Genomic DNA, 17,643 nt, shown 5'->3' with positions numbered 1-17,643 from the left:
CACCATTATCTTTTGCAGCCAATCATAAAGTCATCTCATAAGCTAAAAATAATAGCAATATGCTAATAATTAAATTGAAGCTTAAAGAGAAAAGCTTAGCCAATGTTAATTCAATGATGTCTACTGTAGCTGGAATGCACCAATAAAGAACACAGATGCTGCTGCTGCAGTCTCTCAAAGTAACTCAGAAAGGGAGGGAGAAACAGTGAGCCTTCACATATGCTGTAACTACAGACTATATTTCTGTATCCAGAGGAAATGGAACAATTAAAGTTTAAAGCAATGCAGCCAACAACTGCACAACTGCAGCAGAACCATTCTACTCTACTTACCCAATTTTTACACGCAAACTGAAAGCAACATACTAGTGTGATAGAGTAGGTAATAAGCCTAGGATTACAGCAGGCTTAGTGATATAATTTATAGAAGCAATGGCTGAAAAGGCTGACATTGAAGTAAGCTTTCGTGTTTCACTAACAAAGCTCATTCATCTGTGTCTTTCTTGTGTGAGGGCTGTGAAACATTAATGTCAGTAGAAATGTCTAAATGCCTGATTTATGAACAAACAGTGACTTCAGTTAATTTATTGCAGACATCTGAAAGCATTCCAAAGGCAAATAAAAAAAACTTGGGAAGCAGATTTTTTGTTGTTGTTTGTGTATTTGTTCACTTCTTTTTTTTTTCTCTTGAGTTTTCTCTCATGTGTTTTAAGCTAATTGAATTGTTTTATAGATTTTTTAAAAAAACGTAGGCTAGCATATTTGTCCTGGTTTGTTATTGTTTGGCTATAATTAATTAAAAATGTCATTCACTCCCATGAATTTTAAACAATGACCTCCTCTTGGGCTTATTAGGATTATATAGACTGGTACTTGAATGGTCCCTATACTTCAATGTTACATTAAAATGAGGGTCAATATTTCCACTGATATAGATATGTTCTCAGTACTTATAAAAACTGATTTAGGAGGCTACCTATGAGCTTAGTATCTGATGTGATTTTACAAAATATTCTCAAAGGCACTTCTGTATCTGACATCCTCTGTAATATGCTAAACTATGCTAATTGTTAGTAAGCAACGATATGTGTTTGATATGCAACAAATATGCTAGTTTGATAGATAATTAGCTAATATGACAAGCAAATTGAGACTCAGTTATTGAAATTCCACTCTCTGACTAGCTAGCTAAAGTAACCCTAATGTACAGTTTTATTATCAGTGTCAGTAATGTCAGTAAATACAATAAAATAATTGAACTTACTATTCTGATACATATGCTAATTCCTGTATTTAAAAACTGTGAGTCAGTCTGAGGTTCGAACAGGTATTGCTGCATACATTCGTCAATGTTGCCTCTTTGCAATAGTGCAGTATAGCATAAGCAATAGCATAGTGAGTTTGGATGGTGAGAGGACATGGGGACATTCCACCTTGCACATTCATAGTCATAGGTCTTTGCATTCTTAATGGGTAAAGATGGTAAAATGCTTATCATTTTAGGCAATTTTAGTAGTTTCTTGGGTATGAAAAACATGCTGGAAAACATGCTATGCAAAACCATATTCAATTACTTGAATGGTTACATTTAATTTATTATTTTGATTCTCCTTTCAAAGGTAAATATTTGTGTTTTATTATATTTAATAGCACTTTATGCTGAAATAAATTCGTATTGTCATGGCCAAAATGCATAATTTCTGTATAGTCAGTATGTATATTGAAAGCAGGGCCACAGGGCACTGATGAATTAATATGAGGCAGATAGGCCCTTAGGGTTTTATGAAATATACCATTAGATAAATGCTTAATTAATATTGTACTCAGTTCTGTTACATATATATTGTATTCAACAAATATGTATGATCATCAAATTCTGATGTTGTCATACATTTTTATGTTATGAATATGTACAACATTTTAATCAATACATCATAATCTACAAAATATTTTTTTCACAGTTCCTAACTGTATGAAATATGTGTATTATGCACCATCCTGAATATACATATATAAAAACTATGCAGATTTCCCATGAAGAGCATTAATTTCACTCTGTGTGTTGTCAACACATTCTCTCTAAAAAATAACTTGCTAAGACAAACTAGTTCTTAAGAACAACAAAGAATTTCAGCAACTAAAATTATAGTCATCATATATTGTAGATTTAGCTGCTTCCTACATGCATTTACTCACTATATACTGTAGTGGGCAGCAGTGTGTAGATGGAGCCAGGCAGTGCTACTGAGTGCAGCGCACTAAACCTCTACATCAGAAAAGGAAAGTGCACGCTATTCACACGTTCTGTCAACGTGGCTGAGTCATCCTGTCCTCTATCCAAACAAAGCAGTGCTAGTGAAATGCTTCATCTGTGGCCAGTGCTACATTATAGCTCAAATATATCTGTGTGAGCAAACATATGACAGAAAACATCAGAGCAGCATATATTTTCAAATTATAGGATGCAGATGCATTACTGTGCTGCCATTTTTATGAGAATCAGCAGGGGAAGAATGCTGAGGTAGCATCAGCCAGCTCAGTATATCTCAGCACGTCACATTAAGGCTTCAGTAAAAGCTGCCATTATTATTCACCTGCAAGGAAAATCTGCATTAAAGAGCTAAAAGTGAATGATGTCTCTCTTGGCAGCAACAGGACTAAGACTCACACAAACAACAGAGCGGCCACCTATGCAAGTGTTGCATTAATTAATACAGGCAGCCAGAGAGTACAGAAAACATTAGCAGTGAATCAGCACTCTTAGGACTGTGTTGCCTCCATCAGCATCTACATGAAGAAGGGGAAACTTAATATTTGTGGCTTACCTGATTACCTTTAAAGTCATTTTGAAAAACTATTTTGAGGTCTCAACTTACAGCTGTACTCTCATAGGCACATTTCACACAAGAATAAATGTAACTGTTGAATAAGAGATGGAAGAGCAGTGTACCTGGCTGGAAGGCCTGGCTGCTTTTCGTGCTGGAGCTGAGGTAGGACTACTGCAGCGTTTGGGACCTGGTCCGGGTCAGAGGGAGAAACAGGAGGTGCAGACTCAGGTTCGGGCTCTAGAGGAGCGCTCTCTGGGGGTGTGGGTGGCGGGGTGGGGAATTCAGCACTGTCACAAAACAGGTGAGCAGGGAGAGCAGGCGGCAATGTGTCCTCCTCAGGAGGTGGGGGGAAGGAAAGGACAGACTCACTCCCATCAGGTGAGTCTGACAGCAGTGGCCTGGACAACACACAAATACACAAAGGGAAAATACATTGTTCACTTTACAGAGGAGTAAACCCTAACTAACCCTAACCCAAGGCTTGTTTTGTTACAGATAGATAGATAGATAGATAGATAGAACTTTATTGTGATTGCACAATACAGGTACTCGGAAACGAAATTCAGTTTAACCTCCATAAGAAAGAAACGGCAAATACATAATACATTTCTATACGCAAATGGAGAGCAAAAATGTGGATGCAGACTGAGTAATATTTTTTCTACATACACTTACCATCCAGTTTATCAGGAACACCTGTAACCGCTGCTAACCCTTGCAATTATTCAATCACGTGGCATTAGCACAATGCATAAACACGTGCAGATACAAGTTAAGAGCTTTAGTTAGTGTTCACATCAAAATGGGGAGAAAGACCAGGTGATGTTTTCACAATCTTTAACTCTCCGGTTTTGGTAGGCCTGTGCCCACTTATCAATAAATCAATATTCGAAAATCAAGTAATTACTAATTACTATTAATGGGACCATTCTGACAACCTCAGGGAAATATTTAAATGTCACCTACACCACTCCTTATCAGTTTCTGTCTACAACTTTACTGAATTCTGTATATGTAAGGTTTATTCTACAAGGTTAGAACTACTCTGTTTTAACCCTTTCTAATTCACTGGTTCCTTTTATAATTCTTGATAGTTAACCGCTGATAAGAGGAGCGGTGCAGCATGTTGGTTTAGAATGTAATGCTATTCTGGAATATAGTATTGGAATGTTATTCCAGCTGAATTACCAGCATATTTTAGCACAATATATACTAAGAAAATATAAACATAAAACCATACGTTTTGTATAAAACTTTAATCATAAGGTGGAGCGTTGTCGGGTGATGTGACATTGCCTCGCCCCAAAGTAGAAATGAAATATAAACTACAAAAAGCCATATATTTGGTATTGGCCAAAGAAAGATGGCAAAAGCCCAACTGGGTAGACAGCAGACGGTTCTCCAGCTGCTCATAGTGAGGGCCAGCCTCCTGCCACACTCTAAAAATATAACTCACTTATGCATCTCAGCCTCTAGACATCCACACTCCTTCAACAACTGTGCATAGCATAGCATAGCATAGTACTGGCATTTCCAACACACTGTATCCTTTAATCAAGAAAACCCCATACAGCCACTTCAGATCTGCATAATATATATTTACTCATAATATCTCATAATAGATATTTAAGTTACATAGTTCTACTGTAACTTATCTAGAGTGCCATGAGAGCCGCAAGAACAAAAGAAATTTGTAAAAGAGGCCAAATAGCACAGTTATCTCTCTCTCTCTGACACATACACACAAATACACACTAACATATATATTCTCACATAACCTAATCACTTGGGAGCAGCTTTATTCTCTGAAATAGGCCTAGAGGCCCAGACAGTGTTTAATAGCAAACAGACTGCAATAAATAAAAGTAGCTGAAGGAGCTGGCATATAACAATGCAACTAGTGTAACCTAAAGCAATTTTCACACTTTTTTTACACTCCACCAGAAGCAGTTTCAGCTAATTATAGTTGAGTTGCCATATAAAACGGTTATATACTTTCAGTTTTTCCCAAGTCTGTTATGATCTACTGCTTCCCAGACAATTTTTTCTGGCGATCATGAATTACCATGATACCTCAGATTCTTTCATACACCCATTTCTTCCAGCCACAGATACTCTTGGATGAATATTCTTCCTTTACATTAGCTTTCCTGAGCATCCAATATTTAGGTGCCCCTTAAGAACTAAGAACAGCATGTCCAGAATTTTTAGCCAAAAGTGGTGCAAACAGCAGTGAAAGTATTAAAAACTGTACACACTTAGCTTGTGTTATTGCATGCAATTATTTGTGGTAACATATCTATAAAGGAGACCCTATTTCTAAGGCTGAGGTTTCAATATAAATATTTAAAATATATTTTTAACAATGTGAAAAGCTTTTTATCTTGTCTAACCCTAGAACCTCTTTTATGATAAACTCTGATGACTATTTTTATTACATAACAATGAAAAACAATCAAGCATCTGAAAAAATAAATTCATACACAACAAACGTCATAGGTAATATGTGTGTAAGTCAGTGACATCTAAAAGTAAAGTTACTGGCCACATGCAGGTGAACACCGTCTGTTACTGTTATGGTGAGCATGTGCAGATCCACTTGTGGCTTGTTAGCACATGTTTATATTAGTCAGGGTGGAAAGAGCTGAATAGACAGAGACATTAGCATGCAAACACCTATGTCTCACTGAGAGTAACATTTAAATCTCAAAACATGTTTCAAAGGGGTGATTATACAGTGCATAGTCATCTGTTTGAAATCAGGAATGAGAGAGAGAAGCAGGAACAGAGAAAGAAACAAGATGCTTCTCTACGCATATAGAGTTCCCCCATTTTCCATCTGTTGCACCCTGACAATTATTAGCACTTAATGTACCCATGAGCCTCAGAAACATTAAAGAAGGGATATGTCTAAACTTCAAGAACAGTGAAATGAGTGCAGAACTTACCAAGTGTTGGAGCACACAGAGTCCACTAGCCTGATTGAGTGCAGACTACACACTACAGCATGGAGGGTATTCCCTTTAGGCTCTGCACTCAAAATACCTCAAGACTTTGCTGGTCTCTCTCTCTCTCTCTCTCTCTCTCTCTCACACACACACACAAACATACATACACACACACACACACAAGCATGCACTCTGACTCATTCACACTGGTCTCGAGTGTGCCACTGCTCCATCCCTTTTGTTCTATATTGATAGGCCTCTAGGAATGGTGGATGGCCTCTAGAAATAAGAGGTGTTGGCACAAATAGCAAACATATATGTATGCATGGTTGCACATTCTTGCACTCACATTTGCCAGAACACACATACATTCACATATGTAGCCTACATTCTTTGTGGACCACATCTACCAGAGAGTCAGGGAGAATCTGACAGCTACTTTTCAGTAAGCTAAAGCCACTCATGCACAACACCAGTGATTACCAGCATGAACTAACAAGCTAACCTTTGTGTGTTAAGAAATAAGGAGGACATAATATGTCTGTCACTCTCTGGCCCCAGTCTGTCTCTCCTAGTAAACTTCTGGGTCAAAGGCTATGACTGACAGGCACCAAGTGCTATGGTGTGGCTATGTAGTTTTATAGTAAGGTCGGTAAAGAGTGAAGAAGACAGAATTAGAGAGAAAGTAAACATAGCACTGATAAGTGAGTGATTAATCCACAGTAAAATCCTATCAGAATGTAACTATGGACTTTTTCTAACAAAAACAATCAACAGCTTACAGAATAAACTAACTTATGCAAAAGTGGTAATGTAGTCTAATAAAGTTCGTACCTGCTGTCTGGTGGATCCTCTGGCTGCTCCTTTACTACAGAGTCACTGTCTTTAGTAGGGGAATCAGACGCTAGTTCAGCCTGAGGTTTGTCAAGAGTCCCAAAAGGTCTAGGGATAAACAACAAGCATAGAAATCGGGTCAAGAGATGACCATGTGTGCATCACAAAACAAAGATCGCATAAGCAATTGTTTATAGTCTCTGTGAGGGCGATGTGTCATTGGGTGTCTATATGAATAGGCTCTTTCTTGTCACAAAAGGGCATGAGATGATGTCATTGCTGAGATCACCTTCAGGAGATAATGGGCCATAGTAGATGTGCAAACTTTCATTAAACCACCACAATAGTTTATACAGTTTCAAAAACTTGCATATTTATACTTCCTAACTTTCTGTAAATTGAAACCAAGATCTAAATATACCATAAAGTTATAGTACACTTAGAGAAAATGTTTCTTCAAGAGTGGTTAAGACTTCTAAATTCCTAAAGGGGTTCTAACTGGGATATTTTCTGAAATTAAAATCCTCTGTTGTGGGGTTCTACATAAAACATTTATAGATTCCCCTAGAAGGACTCTGGGGGTGGTAAATGGAACATTTCTATCTAAAAGTGTAGGTTAGGCTATGGCTAGTATAGCAAACCAGACTTCTAGGCATTGCTAGACAGTGTGGTAATATTTGTCACTAAATATGGCCATCCAACATATTTTCACAGGAAGAGGCCATTTTTCAAACACAACTATCAACTAACCTTTAATGACTTGCCTTATTGAACATTTTCTTTTTAATCCAGTGACTGCTTCCTGCTCTGAAAAGCTCAGTTGGCTTCACGTTGAAAACCAGTGTACATATGTATGAATACACAGAAGTGCAAATACCCAAGCAGATTGCAACCTTCAAGATTCTAAAGATTGTGACCAGCTATAAAAAGATATCAGATGCATGGACATGTAGCATCAGAGGCTGAGACTAAGCTATGCTGAAAAATATAGGGAATGTGAAAATCTTTTATCATTTACTGAAAGGCCTCCTGACTTCTTTTTCTACCCAAGAAGTCATGTGAACTACCGCAATCATTTATGGGATTAAAATCATGAAATGTATATCTGCTAAACAATGTATATCTGCTTGAAGTGTATATCTGCTAAAAAAAAATTCTCATCATTGTTATTCAGTATGAATAGTAGCTACATAAACTCTCTCCTTAGCAGTTCTCAAGTACCTGTTATCTGCAGATCCACAAGGCATCTCAAGCTTATATTTCTGTTGAGTCTGAGATATAGAGGCCGCCTCTTTCAGTTCTCTGAGCCAGTCTGTACTCTCACATGATTCTTCTGTGCTCACTGGTTTTTGATTCAGTTCTAAAGGACTAACAGCTGCACCTGGGCTGTCTGAAACATCTTCCTCCGATAATGCCCTAGTCTTCGGAGTAACTGACCTGTCTTCATTTGTTGATACATATTCAGTGTATTCATCGCCATCAGCCTTTTCCTTCTGAACTACTTTGCTGAATAAAGTGAAGTCCACTTCTCCATTGTTTGAGCCATGTTCTGTTTTCAATACCTCTGAAGCACTTTCACCTATAGTCTGAATAAAGGAATTGGCAGCCTCGTGACCAGAGTCTGCATTAGCATTGAGTAATGTCTGGGAAGGGTCCTGTGAGCTTGACGCCGTGGCAACAACAGTGAGTTTGGGGCTTGATGATAACTCCCTTTCCTGTTCAGTCTGCAAGCCATCACTGACAGTTGATTTAAGAAGATCAGTGCCATCACTTGTTTTGACTGTGAAGGAAACCGAGGAAACCGAGTTGTTGTGTTCAGGCAATTTTCTCTCATTTCCTTCTTTTATGTCTCTAAGATCACACTCTGCGGGCCTAGTCTCAGGCCTTTCAGACTTCTCTGCGAGTTTCCTGCCCTCTGCTGTCTCATTCTCTCTTCCCTCTTCTTTGCATCCACTTATCTCTTCCTTCCTGTGCTCCATCTGCTTGACCCCTCCTGAAATAACTGTTGGTATCTTCTTATTTTTGGCCTCCTCTTCAGTTCCTGGACTTGTGAGGTCTTGTGACTCAGTATGCTGTGCTTCAGAATCAAATGCATCCTGCCAGTCTTTGTTTTGTGAATGTTTGGGATCCAGTGATGCCTCATTATGTTGCTCCATCACCAAAGCCAAGGTCTCAGTTTGAAGGGGTGTACAAGGGAGTTCTATTTTGTGAATTTGAGCTTTATTTGTCAGCTCTTCATTGCCCAGGTCTTGAGAGACATCAACAACACTCTCACTCTCCACTTTCTCAACAGGAGTTCTATAAACAGATGGCAGTATAGCCTCAACCTGAACACCAGTGCACTCCTCAGTACACTTGTTCTTGCCAAAGGTGATAGCACTGAAACATTGATCCTCTGTTTTGTGTTCATGGTGTGAGGTGCTAGAATTCTCATATGGCTTAGACAAATCGTTGGCAAGTTCAACAGCTTTACAGAGGTCAGGTACGACTTCCTCCAGACATCCAGGTTTATCACTGACCTGTGATTCACTTGTTTGCCCCAAGTGAGGTTTGCCCTCACTTTCTTGTGAATCTTGAATGAAAGACACTGGCAATTCTTTCAGCTCAGTGTTGAGCTCTGTATTTTCAAGAGCTGCTGAAATGCTCAGGAATTTATTTTCTTGATTGTCCAACTTAATCTGGTTTGCTTGGTTTCTATCTTCTCTAAAGTCTGTTGGTTTGATACTGGGTTCACTTCGATTTTGCTTACCATCAAGATGCCCATCACCCTCGGTAATGATATTGTTGTGCTCCATCAGCAACGTGACATTTTCCAACTTCCCAAAACTACTACAGGAGTTCTCAGATTCAACTCTACTTTCCAAAATCCCATTGGCCTGCACTTCATAACCAGGACAGCTAACCTTGGGTTCTTTTATAGAAACATCATCATACCTCTCTAAACCTCTAATTTCCACTGTTTCTGCAGCTTCAATGCATTCCTGTGGTTGTTGTAGCTCTGTAGGCTGGAACTTAATATTTAAAGCAGGTGCCAAATCCAATTCACTAAATATTGTCTGATCTTGTGTCTGGTCTCTCTCACAGCATGTCACCTGCACCAGGTCCTGATCCATGGATGGATGAGTGGTTTCAATCAAATCCTTACCACAGCTCTGCACTTCCTTCTCAAATCCTGTGAGGATTAAGCTAGAATCAGAAAGACCAGTCTTCAAAGATGTTCCTGGTTCTGTTTCATCTAAGTGCTTTTCTTCTTTCCTGTCCTTTTGTTCTTCTGGTGTCTCCCTTTGATCCACATTTATCAATTTCTGTTTAACATCGGTTTGTACTTTTTCTACTTCTTTCTCCAGATTTTGATTGCTTTCTTGTAGGTCATCTGAAGGGGTTGTTTCCTTATTTTTGTTTATCTCTTCTATAAGGTTTCCAGACAGTCCATTATCCAATGTACCTATGTTGCTGAATGATTGCTCACACTTCAGTTTATTTTCAGAGACATTAAGTTTATCTATAGTGGTTTGTTCTTTGAATAGACTAGCATCATTTGCACACTCTGGTTTTTCAAGATGCTCCAACTTAATCACTTGATTTTCTTCTTCAGTATGTTCTTGATATGTTTTATTTGTTCTAACTGTATCATCTTTACTCAAGCTACTTGCATCCTCTATCAGCACCTGATTTAGGACAGGGCTGATTTCAGAGGCAGCAGTTTTGGGGCTTGAGTGTTGTGGTATCACAGTGGAAAGTTCATTCACACAGTATTCCTTAGCCATAGAGGTGTCTGCCTCCACCAAGGAATTCGGCTTTGCATGGGCAGATGGTGAGGACTGAATATCAGCCATTCTGTCCTCTGATTCAGAGCTGACATATCCAAATGAAGGGTAAACTTTATCTGCTATTGACGCATTTGGCTTAGAAATAGCATCACATTTGTCATAGAATTTGCTATCATCACTGTGTTGTGGAATAAGCGGTAGAGTTTCTGTATTTTGCTCAGTGGCTTGTCTTATAGGACTTGTATCCCTTTCATGATGAGTATTTAATTGTCTCCCTGGTTCCCTTGCTAGAACATCCACTTCAGGTTTTTCATCTCCAGTGTCCTCTTGTACCATAAAATCAATCCCCTTATTTGCCTTTTCATCACTACATAGGCTGCCAGGTGCCAAATTAGTACCTTCCACTTCTCTAGATGCTAACAGGGTATCCTGCACAGAAGAAGCCATGTCAGTTGTTATAGCTGGGATTAACACATTCATACAGGAAGAGCTGTTATCATTTTCAATTTTTTCTCTCTTTGTCTCCACAGGTTCAGAATGCTCATTAGGTGTTTCTAAAGTATCACTTTGAATATTGGAAGATGAAACTCCGCCTTCCCTCATGCCAGATACTGCCAAATCAGGAGGTGTGAGTTCTTTTGTAGACACAATACTCATGGCAACTTCTGCTCCACTGTCATGATCTATATCTGTTTGATATTGAAGCTTATTCATGTTCTTTTCAGGTTTTGCTTGGAAACATTCCTCCAAGATCACAGTATTTGATTTCTGGATCTGTTGGGATATGCCTGTACTGTTAGTAGACTGGCTTGATTTGATCTTATTTGCATTTTCGTCACTATGTAAACTATCTGGTGCCAAATTAGTACCTTCTACTTCTTTAGAAGCTAACTTGATATCCTGCTCAGAAGAAGCAACATCAGTTAGTATATTGGGGATTAACAGATTCATACAGGAAGAGCTGTTATTATTTTCATTTTTCTCTCTCTTTGTCTCCACAGATTCAGAATGCTCATCAGGTTTTTCTACAGTATCAGTTTTCACAATCTTATTTCTCATATCTGCTGCATCAACACTTCCATTGTTCAGAGTGCTGATTTTATTATAGTTGCATTGTTTTTCCTCTTCTGAGACAGAAACATTATAATTAATGCCCTCCCAGTGACTCATCATAGGGCCAGGAGGCCTGAGCACAATAGATACATTAGGATCACTTTGAATGTTGGGAGAAGAAACTCCCCCTTCCCCCATGCCAGATACATCTATTTCAGGAGGCGTGAGGTCCTTCATAGACACAATACTCATGGCAACTTCTGAGACTGTTCCACTGTCACGACCTAAATCTGTTTGATATTGCAGCTCACTCGTGTTCTCTTCAAGTTTTGCTTGAGAACATTCCTTCAAGATCACAGTATTTGATATCTGGTCCTGTTGAGATATGTCTGTACTGTTAATAGACTGGCTTGACAGTGTGTTGTCTGCTTTGGAGCATTCAGCAGCAGATGGTGTAGAGCAGGACAGGGGTTCCTCTTCATGACCAGTACTTAACAGTTTCTCAGGTGCCCCAGGCTTAAAATCCACTTCAGGTTTTCCATCTTTAGAGTTCTTAAGCGCCACAAAATCTATCCTCTCATTTGTGTTGTCATCACCATGTAGGCTGCCTGAAGTCAAATTAGTACCTTCCACTTCATTAGATGCTAACTTGGAATCCTGCACGGAAGAAGCCGTCACAGTTATATCAGGGAATAACACATTCATACAGGAAAGGCTGGTATTATTTTCTATTTTTTCTCCCGTAGTCTCCACAGGTTCTGGTTTTTCTACAGTATCGGTTTTTACAATCTTACTGCTCGTCTCTGCATTAACTTCCTGGCTGCATTTCATTTCCTCTCCTGGGAGAGAAACATTATAGTCATTAATGACCTCCCAGTGACTCATCATAGGGCCAGGAGGCCTGAGCACAATAGGCACTTTAGTATCACTTTGAATATTGGCCCTGGCAGAGTGTACGCTCCCTTCCACTGCACTAGATACTTTTATAGCAGTAGGCGTAGGATCTTTTGTACTCACAACACCCATGGCAACTTCTGAAGCTGGTCCAGTGTCATGACTGGATTCTGTTTGATATTGGAGCTCACTCATGTGCTCTTCACATTTTGCTTGAGGACATCCAACGAAAATTACACAGGGTTGTTCAGTATTTGATTTTAGGTCCTGCTTGGATATGCCAATCCTGTCAGTAGAGTGACTGGACAGCATGCCGTCTCCATCTGAGCAGGAGAGGGGTTTTTCCTCAGATTTTATACAGTGTTCCTGAGAAGCATCTTCTGAAGTTTGCGGCTCTAACTTGGACTGCTGCTGTACACTGTGACTCAGAATGCTATGGAAATTCTCTTCACAAGTTTCTCTCACATCATATTCCATTGATTTAGCTTCCCTTCCATCCACCTCTTTGGTAGGGAGCACAACCTCAGACACAGCGGGGTCAGAAAGACTGAAGAGGTTCATTTTATCACGTCCACCCTCTTCAATAACAGTATGCTGCAGTTCAACCCCTTTTTCATTAGTATCCTCTAATGAAGGTTTATGCTCCAGGGTGCTCTGGGTGATTATTATAATTTCATCCTTTCCTTGATTCTCTTCTTTGTTTTTCAAACACAGATCAGGATTTTGGTTCACTGCATTGTTCTCAGAGGTCTTCGTATCATCAGTATTCACACTCTTCAGTGTCTCTTCAGCACTCATTATAATGTTATTAGTAGTTTTATCTTTTGAATCATTTGCCTTTTTGCCATCAATATGCTTTTCAGGATTTTCATTCACAGCCATGTTTTCCTCCGTCACCTCAGTCTCACTGGTGCTTTCACACATGGTACAAACTGCTTTTTGGGGTGGGTCTGGATTTCTGTTGCTAAATAACCCCTGAAAGCTAAAGCTTGTCTCACTTACTGGGTGCCACAGATTCTCATGAACTGTTAGTGGCGGCAGAGACGCAAACCCAGTCATCTGGCGTGGCATATCATCTTGATCTCCCCCAGTTCCCCCCTCCACACTGTTAAAACTTCTAGTGCTGCTCCTCATATCCAGCTGAGATGTAGATGATGGGTGCTGGTCTTCACTCTTATGGTACGTGTCTTTTCCTGTCCCCGCCTTGTTTTGTTGGGTGCTGCTAATTTCAGTTTGAATCCACAAAGTATTCTGTACCTGTTGATAGTTGGTCTGCGCAGCAAGCTCTTTACCATCTGCTGAAGCAGCTGGCAGATGTGAAATATCGCTGTTTGGCTGGTTTTCACCCAATGCATTAAAACTCTCGTTCAGATGAGCCTCTTTCTCTGATGCTTCCTTGCTCTCTGTTTCTGTGGCGTTTAAGAGGAAGACAGGAGAGGAGGGGTTGATCAAGCTGCTGGCAATTGTTTTGCTGCTGGTCAACAAAGGTAAGGCTTTGTCAGCTATGTCTGCTGCGACCAAAGTGACGAGTTCACCCCTTTGCTGCGGTGCCACCAGTGTCACTCCGTTGTCATGGAGAGGATACGATTTAGTCACTGTCAAGGACAGTGCCTGCTCTCTGTTTAAAGTCTCTGCTCCACCCCTTTCTTTCCCTCTCCCCTCCTCCGTTCCTCCCCCTCGCCTTTCCTCCAGTGACTCAGAGCTTTTTCTCTTCCAATCACATCTGTCATTAAACTCTGGTGTGGAGGCTGTGACCACAGTCATGTCCACGACACTGGCTGTGCCTGTCTCTTTCTCGCCAGCTACAGAGAGAGAGTCCATCCCCAGGGAGCAATCAACTGGCAGACCTCCTCCCTTCTCTTCATTCCCTTCAGAGTTTTGTATCATTTTGCTGCTCCATCTCACCCGAGATGCTGCTTCTACCTCCTTAGCTTCCTTTGCAGGTGAGTTCTCAGTCTCTGGAAAGCTTAGCGAACATAATTGCACTTCTGCTGCAATAATTTCACTCTGTTTTCCATCAGAACACAGAGATTCATGTGTTTCCTGTAATTCTATGGTTCCATCTAAATATCCTTTCTCTGTTATCTTCACTCTTTCTGAATCTCCAGTTCCCTTCTCTCCCACTCCCTCACATTCTATCATTTCTGGCATTGTGGATGTCGTCAGTGGCGGTGTGAAATCAACGGCTGATGCTGAAGCCTCCTCAAGGGCACTCTCCTCCTCTGTCTTTATCCCTTTAGTACTAGTTCTGCTCAGAGAGTGTGTTTTCCCCCGCACCACTGTGTGTGTGCCAGCTTCACCGCCAATAAAAAACACATTCTCCTCCGCCTCCTCCTCCAGTGGGCATGCCTCTGAACTGCATCTCTTTTCATGCTCATGTTCATTGGCTTTAACATCTCTAAATTCAATCACAGTGCTATCAGTAGATACCTTATATAAACATTTCTCATCTTCAGCTTCGCTTGTTGAGTTGAGGTTTAGGGTTTCATGCTCTGATATTGACTTACAGGGTCCATCTGCCCCAATACAGTTACCCTGTTGTTCAGTTCCCTGCAGATGGTCCAATGTGGGGGCAGGTGTAGCCTCCAGTGGGGTAAGATGAGCCTGATTAGATAAAAACCCTGGAGGTGAGCAGCAGAGATGCCCCAGCTGTCCAAGTGTGTCTAACAACTCTATTTGATTAACTGCGTTTGTCTTAAGATCAGGGTTTGTTTCTGACTGAGCCATTGTTTGAGTAATAATTTGTACCTGCTTCTCTGACTCCAGCAATGTCTGTGTGTTTAGTTGTATCCCATCCCAATCCGAGTTCTCTGACACTGAACAATGATTAATGACATTTTCTGTTGAAAATCCTTTTAGTGATTTATTATCTATGATTGTAGTGGTAATAATTTGTGTGCTTGTTTCAGGTGTCATCTGTGGCTTTTCCACTGGACTTGTTATAGTTTTACTCTCCTCATTCTGAGAGTCTTTGTAAGCTACTAAGCTGACACCTTCTGGTACTTCCTGTAATTCATATATTTTATTTACTTCATTTTCGGATTTTGTTGTGTCAGTGTATGTTTCCCTTTCAGGTTCTTTCTGAAATTCTTCCTTTGGTTCACTATGCAATTTCTCACTGTGTTCTTTGCGATCTTCGGCCTTGGCCTGTTTTGGCTGTGTTTTCCCTAGTACATAGTCTCTAAAGGAAAACACAGCCTCCTCTGTACAAGATGCTAAATCAGTAGTTTGTGCTCCAACATTTCCATGGCAACCCAGGTCACATCCTGTTTGAGATTCTGCAAGTGAAATTGGCAGTGACATAGGATCCTCCTTGATATTTGCACTCTTGAGTTCCTCATTATCAGTTGCAGACACGGCCTCTGACAGACGGCTGTCAGTCTGATCTGTACTACATGAAGTGATTGAGTGTGAGGACATGCCAAAAGAGGCTATTTGTTCCTCACATTCCTGAAAGGCTTCTTGGAGCTCACGGTCCAGCAGCGTTGCTGAGGACTGGTGTGATGGTGCATTTTCCTGAATCATTCCAGCTGACTGGAGCTGTGGAAGAGATGAGCTCTCCGTGGAAACTGCCTCTCCATCTTGGCTATATGGGATTCAGCAACAGAGAATAATAGAGATAAACGTTGGAGACTAAAAAAAGATGCCAGCAGTTTATTCCACACAGAAATCCTAAAACCAATGCACACCATTCCACAATGCGAAAACACCCCATGCACAAACACAGTATAACAAGCTGTTTGAGCACTCCAAGTGGCAGCAAGCAGATACTATTTGGCCACAAAAAGCAATTTATTTCTGCCCAAGTCATTTGATTTGCCAACACAAGCACAGTCATACAGATGTTGTCAGCCTCGTGAAACAAGCATCAGATAGAGCTGTACATTATAACCACTCCGATGCTCCTGCTTCTGGTGCTGAATCACAGCTGCTGAGTCACTGGCCAATACAATAGCACCAGCTTGTTCAGACACATTGCCCTCACTCTGCCTGTCTTTTCAACCTCAGTAATTCTCCCTCTGTGCCTTCAATTTAAAGAGATATTCACAGAGTAAAGCTAATATTTACCTAGCACATTTTTCTCTGCCAACTGAAACTCTATGGCAATCAATCATTCCCAACCGCAAATGGAAACACACTAACATAATAATCACAAGTCATAATCACAAGGTCACCTTCTGGCATTCATTCACAATGTAAGCTGTAAGGTAATAATACCATGTACTGCTGTCTTTCATAGAAATTATGTTGAAAAAGCTGCCTTTTTCCAACCTACAAGCAGAAAGATCTTAATAACACACCCTGCCAGATGTGAGAGGAGAAACAGGGTATGAATGGCAAGCCCTTGCCTGCATGCCAGTGTGTGTGCATGTGTGAGTGTGCGCATGCCTGTGGATGACTTGGCACACACCTGTCTGCTGCACTGCAACAAATCATAGTGTGCTCTCCTTACAGTGCTTTCTGTCTTTTTCCAATCTAGCAAATTATTGGATATAATAAAATCAGTATAAGGGTCTACATATATGTAACTTGCTAAGTCTGTGTGCACACATCAAATCAGTCAATCAGAGCTTAGTGGTAGTAGCAAAAACCAAGCTACACACACACAGAGCACATACACATTCCCCATAGAGGAGGCTGCAGTTGATCAAGAAACTACTTAGCAACTGTAATTAGATACATAAAGGTGATAGGAAGATTTACACTGCATCTCTTTCATATTTAAGATAATCCATTGATATTTGGGAGATTCTCAGTTGTGTTCTTTTATGTGGATATTAAATCAGGTGAGTTTGTTATATGCAATGTGGAGGCAAAATGAAAACTGTGTGTAGCGCCTTTGGAAACAGACACTGAGTGGCCTGTTAATTAGGTCTACCTACCTTGTACCTGCACTCACTGATCATTTTATCAGGTACATCTAACATATAGGCACATTATAGGTATACACTTCCTGACTGTAATCTCTCTGTTGCTATGCACAATATGGCAGCCCACTTTAGAAACAACCACTGATGTCTAAATATTATTTTTATTATTATTATTAATATTATGTGCTCCGCACAGCAATTACCATGACACAGTAGTGGTATGGCAGTGTGTGTGGCACTGGTAGAGCATGGCTTAAGCTACGTTCGACTAGATGTTGTAACTTGTAATTTTCCAGGAAAAGCTAAAGAAAACACCCCTCAACTTGAAATTCCTACTCTTGAACTCAGGGTAGTCTTCTCAGCTACTAGTTTGTCCAAGTTCAATGAGTGACTTCAAATCAACATGACTGAGCAAAGTAGCACTTCTTACCTTTAAATTAGATATG

The 17,643-nt window shown here is 40.2% G+C and overlaps 1 protein-coding gene across 14 annotated transcripts in view; it reads right to left on the bottom strand.

Moving 5' to 3' along the window:
- The window catches only part of tacc2 (transforming, acidic coiled-coil containing protein 2), a 64,891-nt gene that overhangs the window by 31,180 nt on the left and 16,068 nt on the right, over positions 1-17,643 (bottom strand). For all 14 annotated transcript variants that reach the window (XM_026940325.3, XM_053232260.1, XM_053232265.1 and 11 more), the window contains 3 exons: positions 7,831-15,912; positions 6,610-6,717; positions 2,950-3,225 (listed from right to left, as the gene is read on the bottom strand). In XM_026940325.3, the coding sequence (XP_026796126.3) occupies positions 2,950-3,225; positions 6,610-6,717; positions 7,831-15,912 (8,466 nt within the window). The remainder of the gene's footprint in view (positions 1-2,949; positions 3,226-6,609; positions 6,718-7,830; positions 15,913-17,643) is intronic.

This window comes from Pangasianodon hypophthalmus, chromosome 3 (assembly GCF_027358585.1).
Source record: "Pangasianodon hypophthalmus isolate fPanHyp1 chromosome 3, fPanHyp1.pri, whole genome shotgun sequence".
Classification (NCBI taxonomy): Eukaryota; Metazoa; Chordata; class Actinopteri; order Siluriformes; family Pangasiidae; genus Pangasianodon; species Pangasianodon hypophthalmus.
The sequence above is the reverse complement of the archived record's forward strand: the minus strand, read 5'-3'. Positions and strand labels throughout refer to the sequence as shown.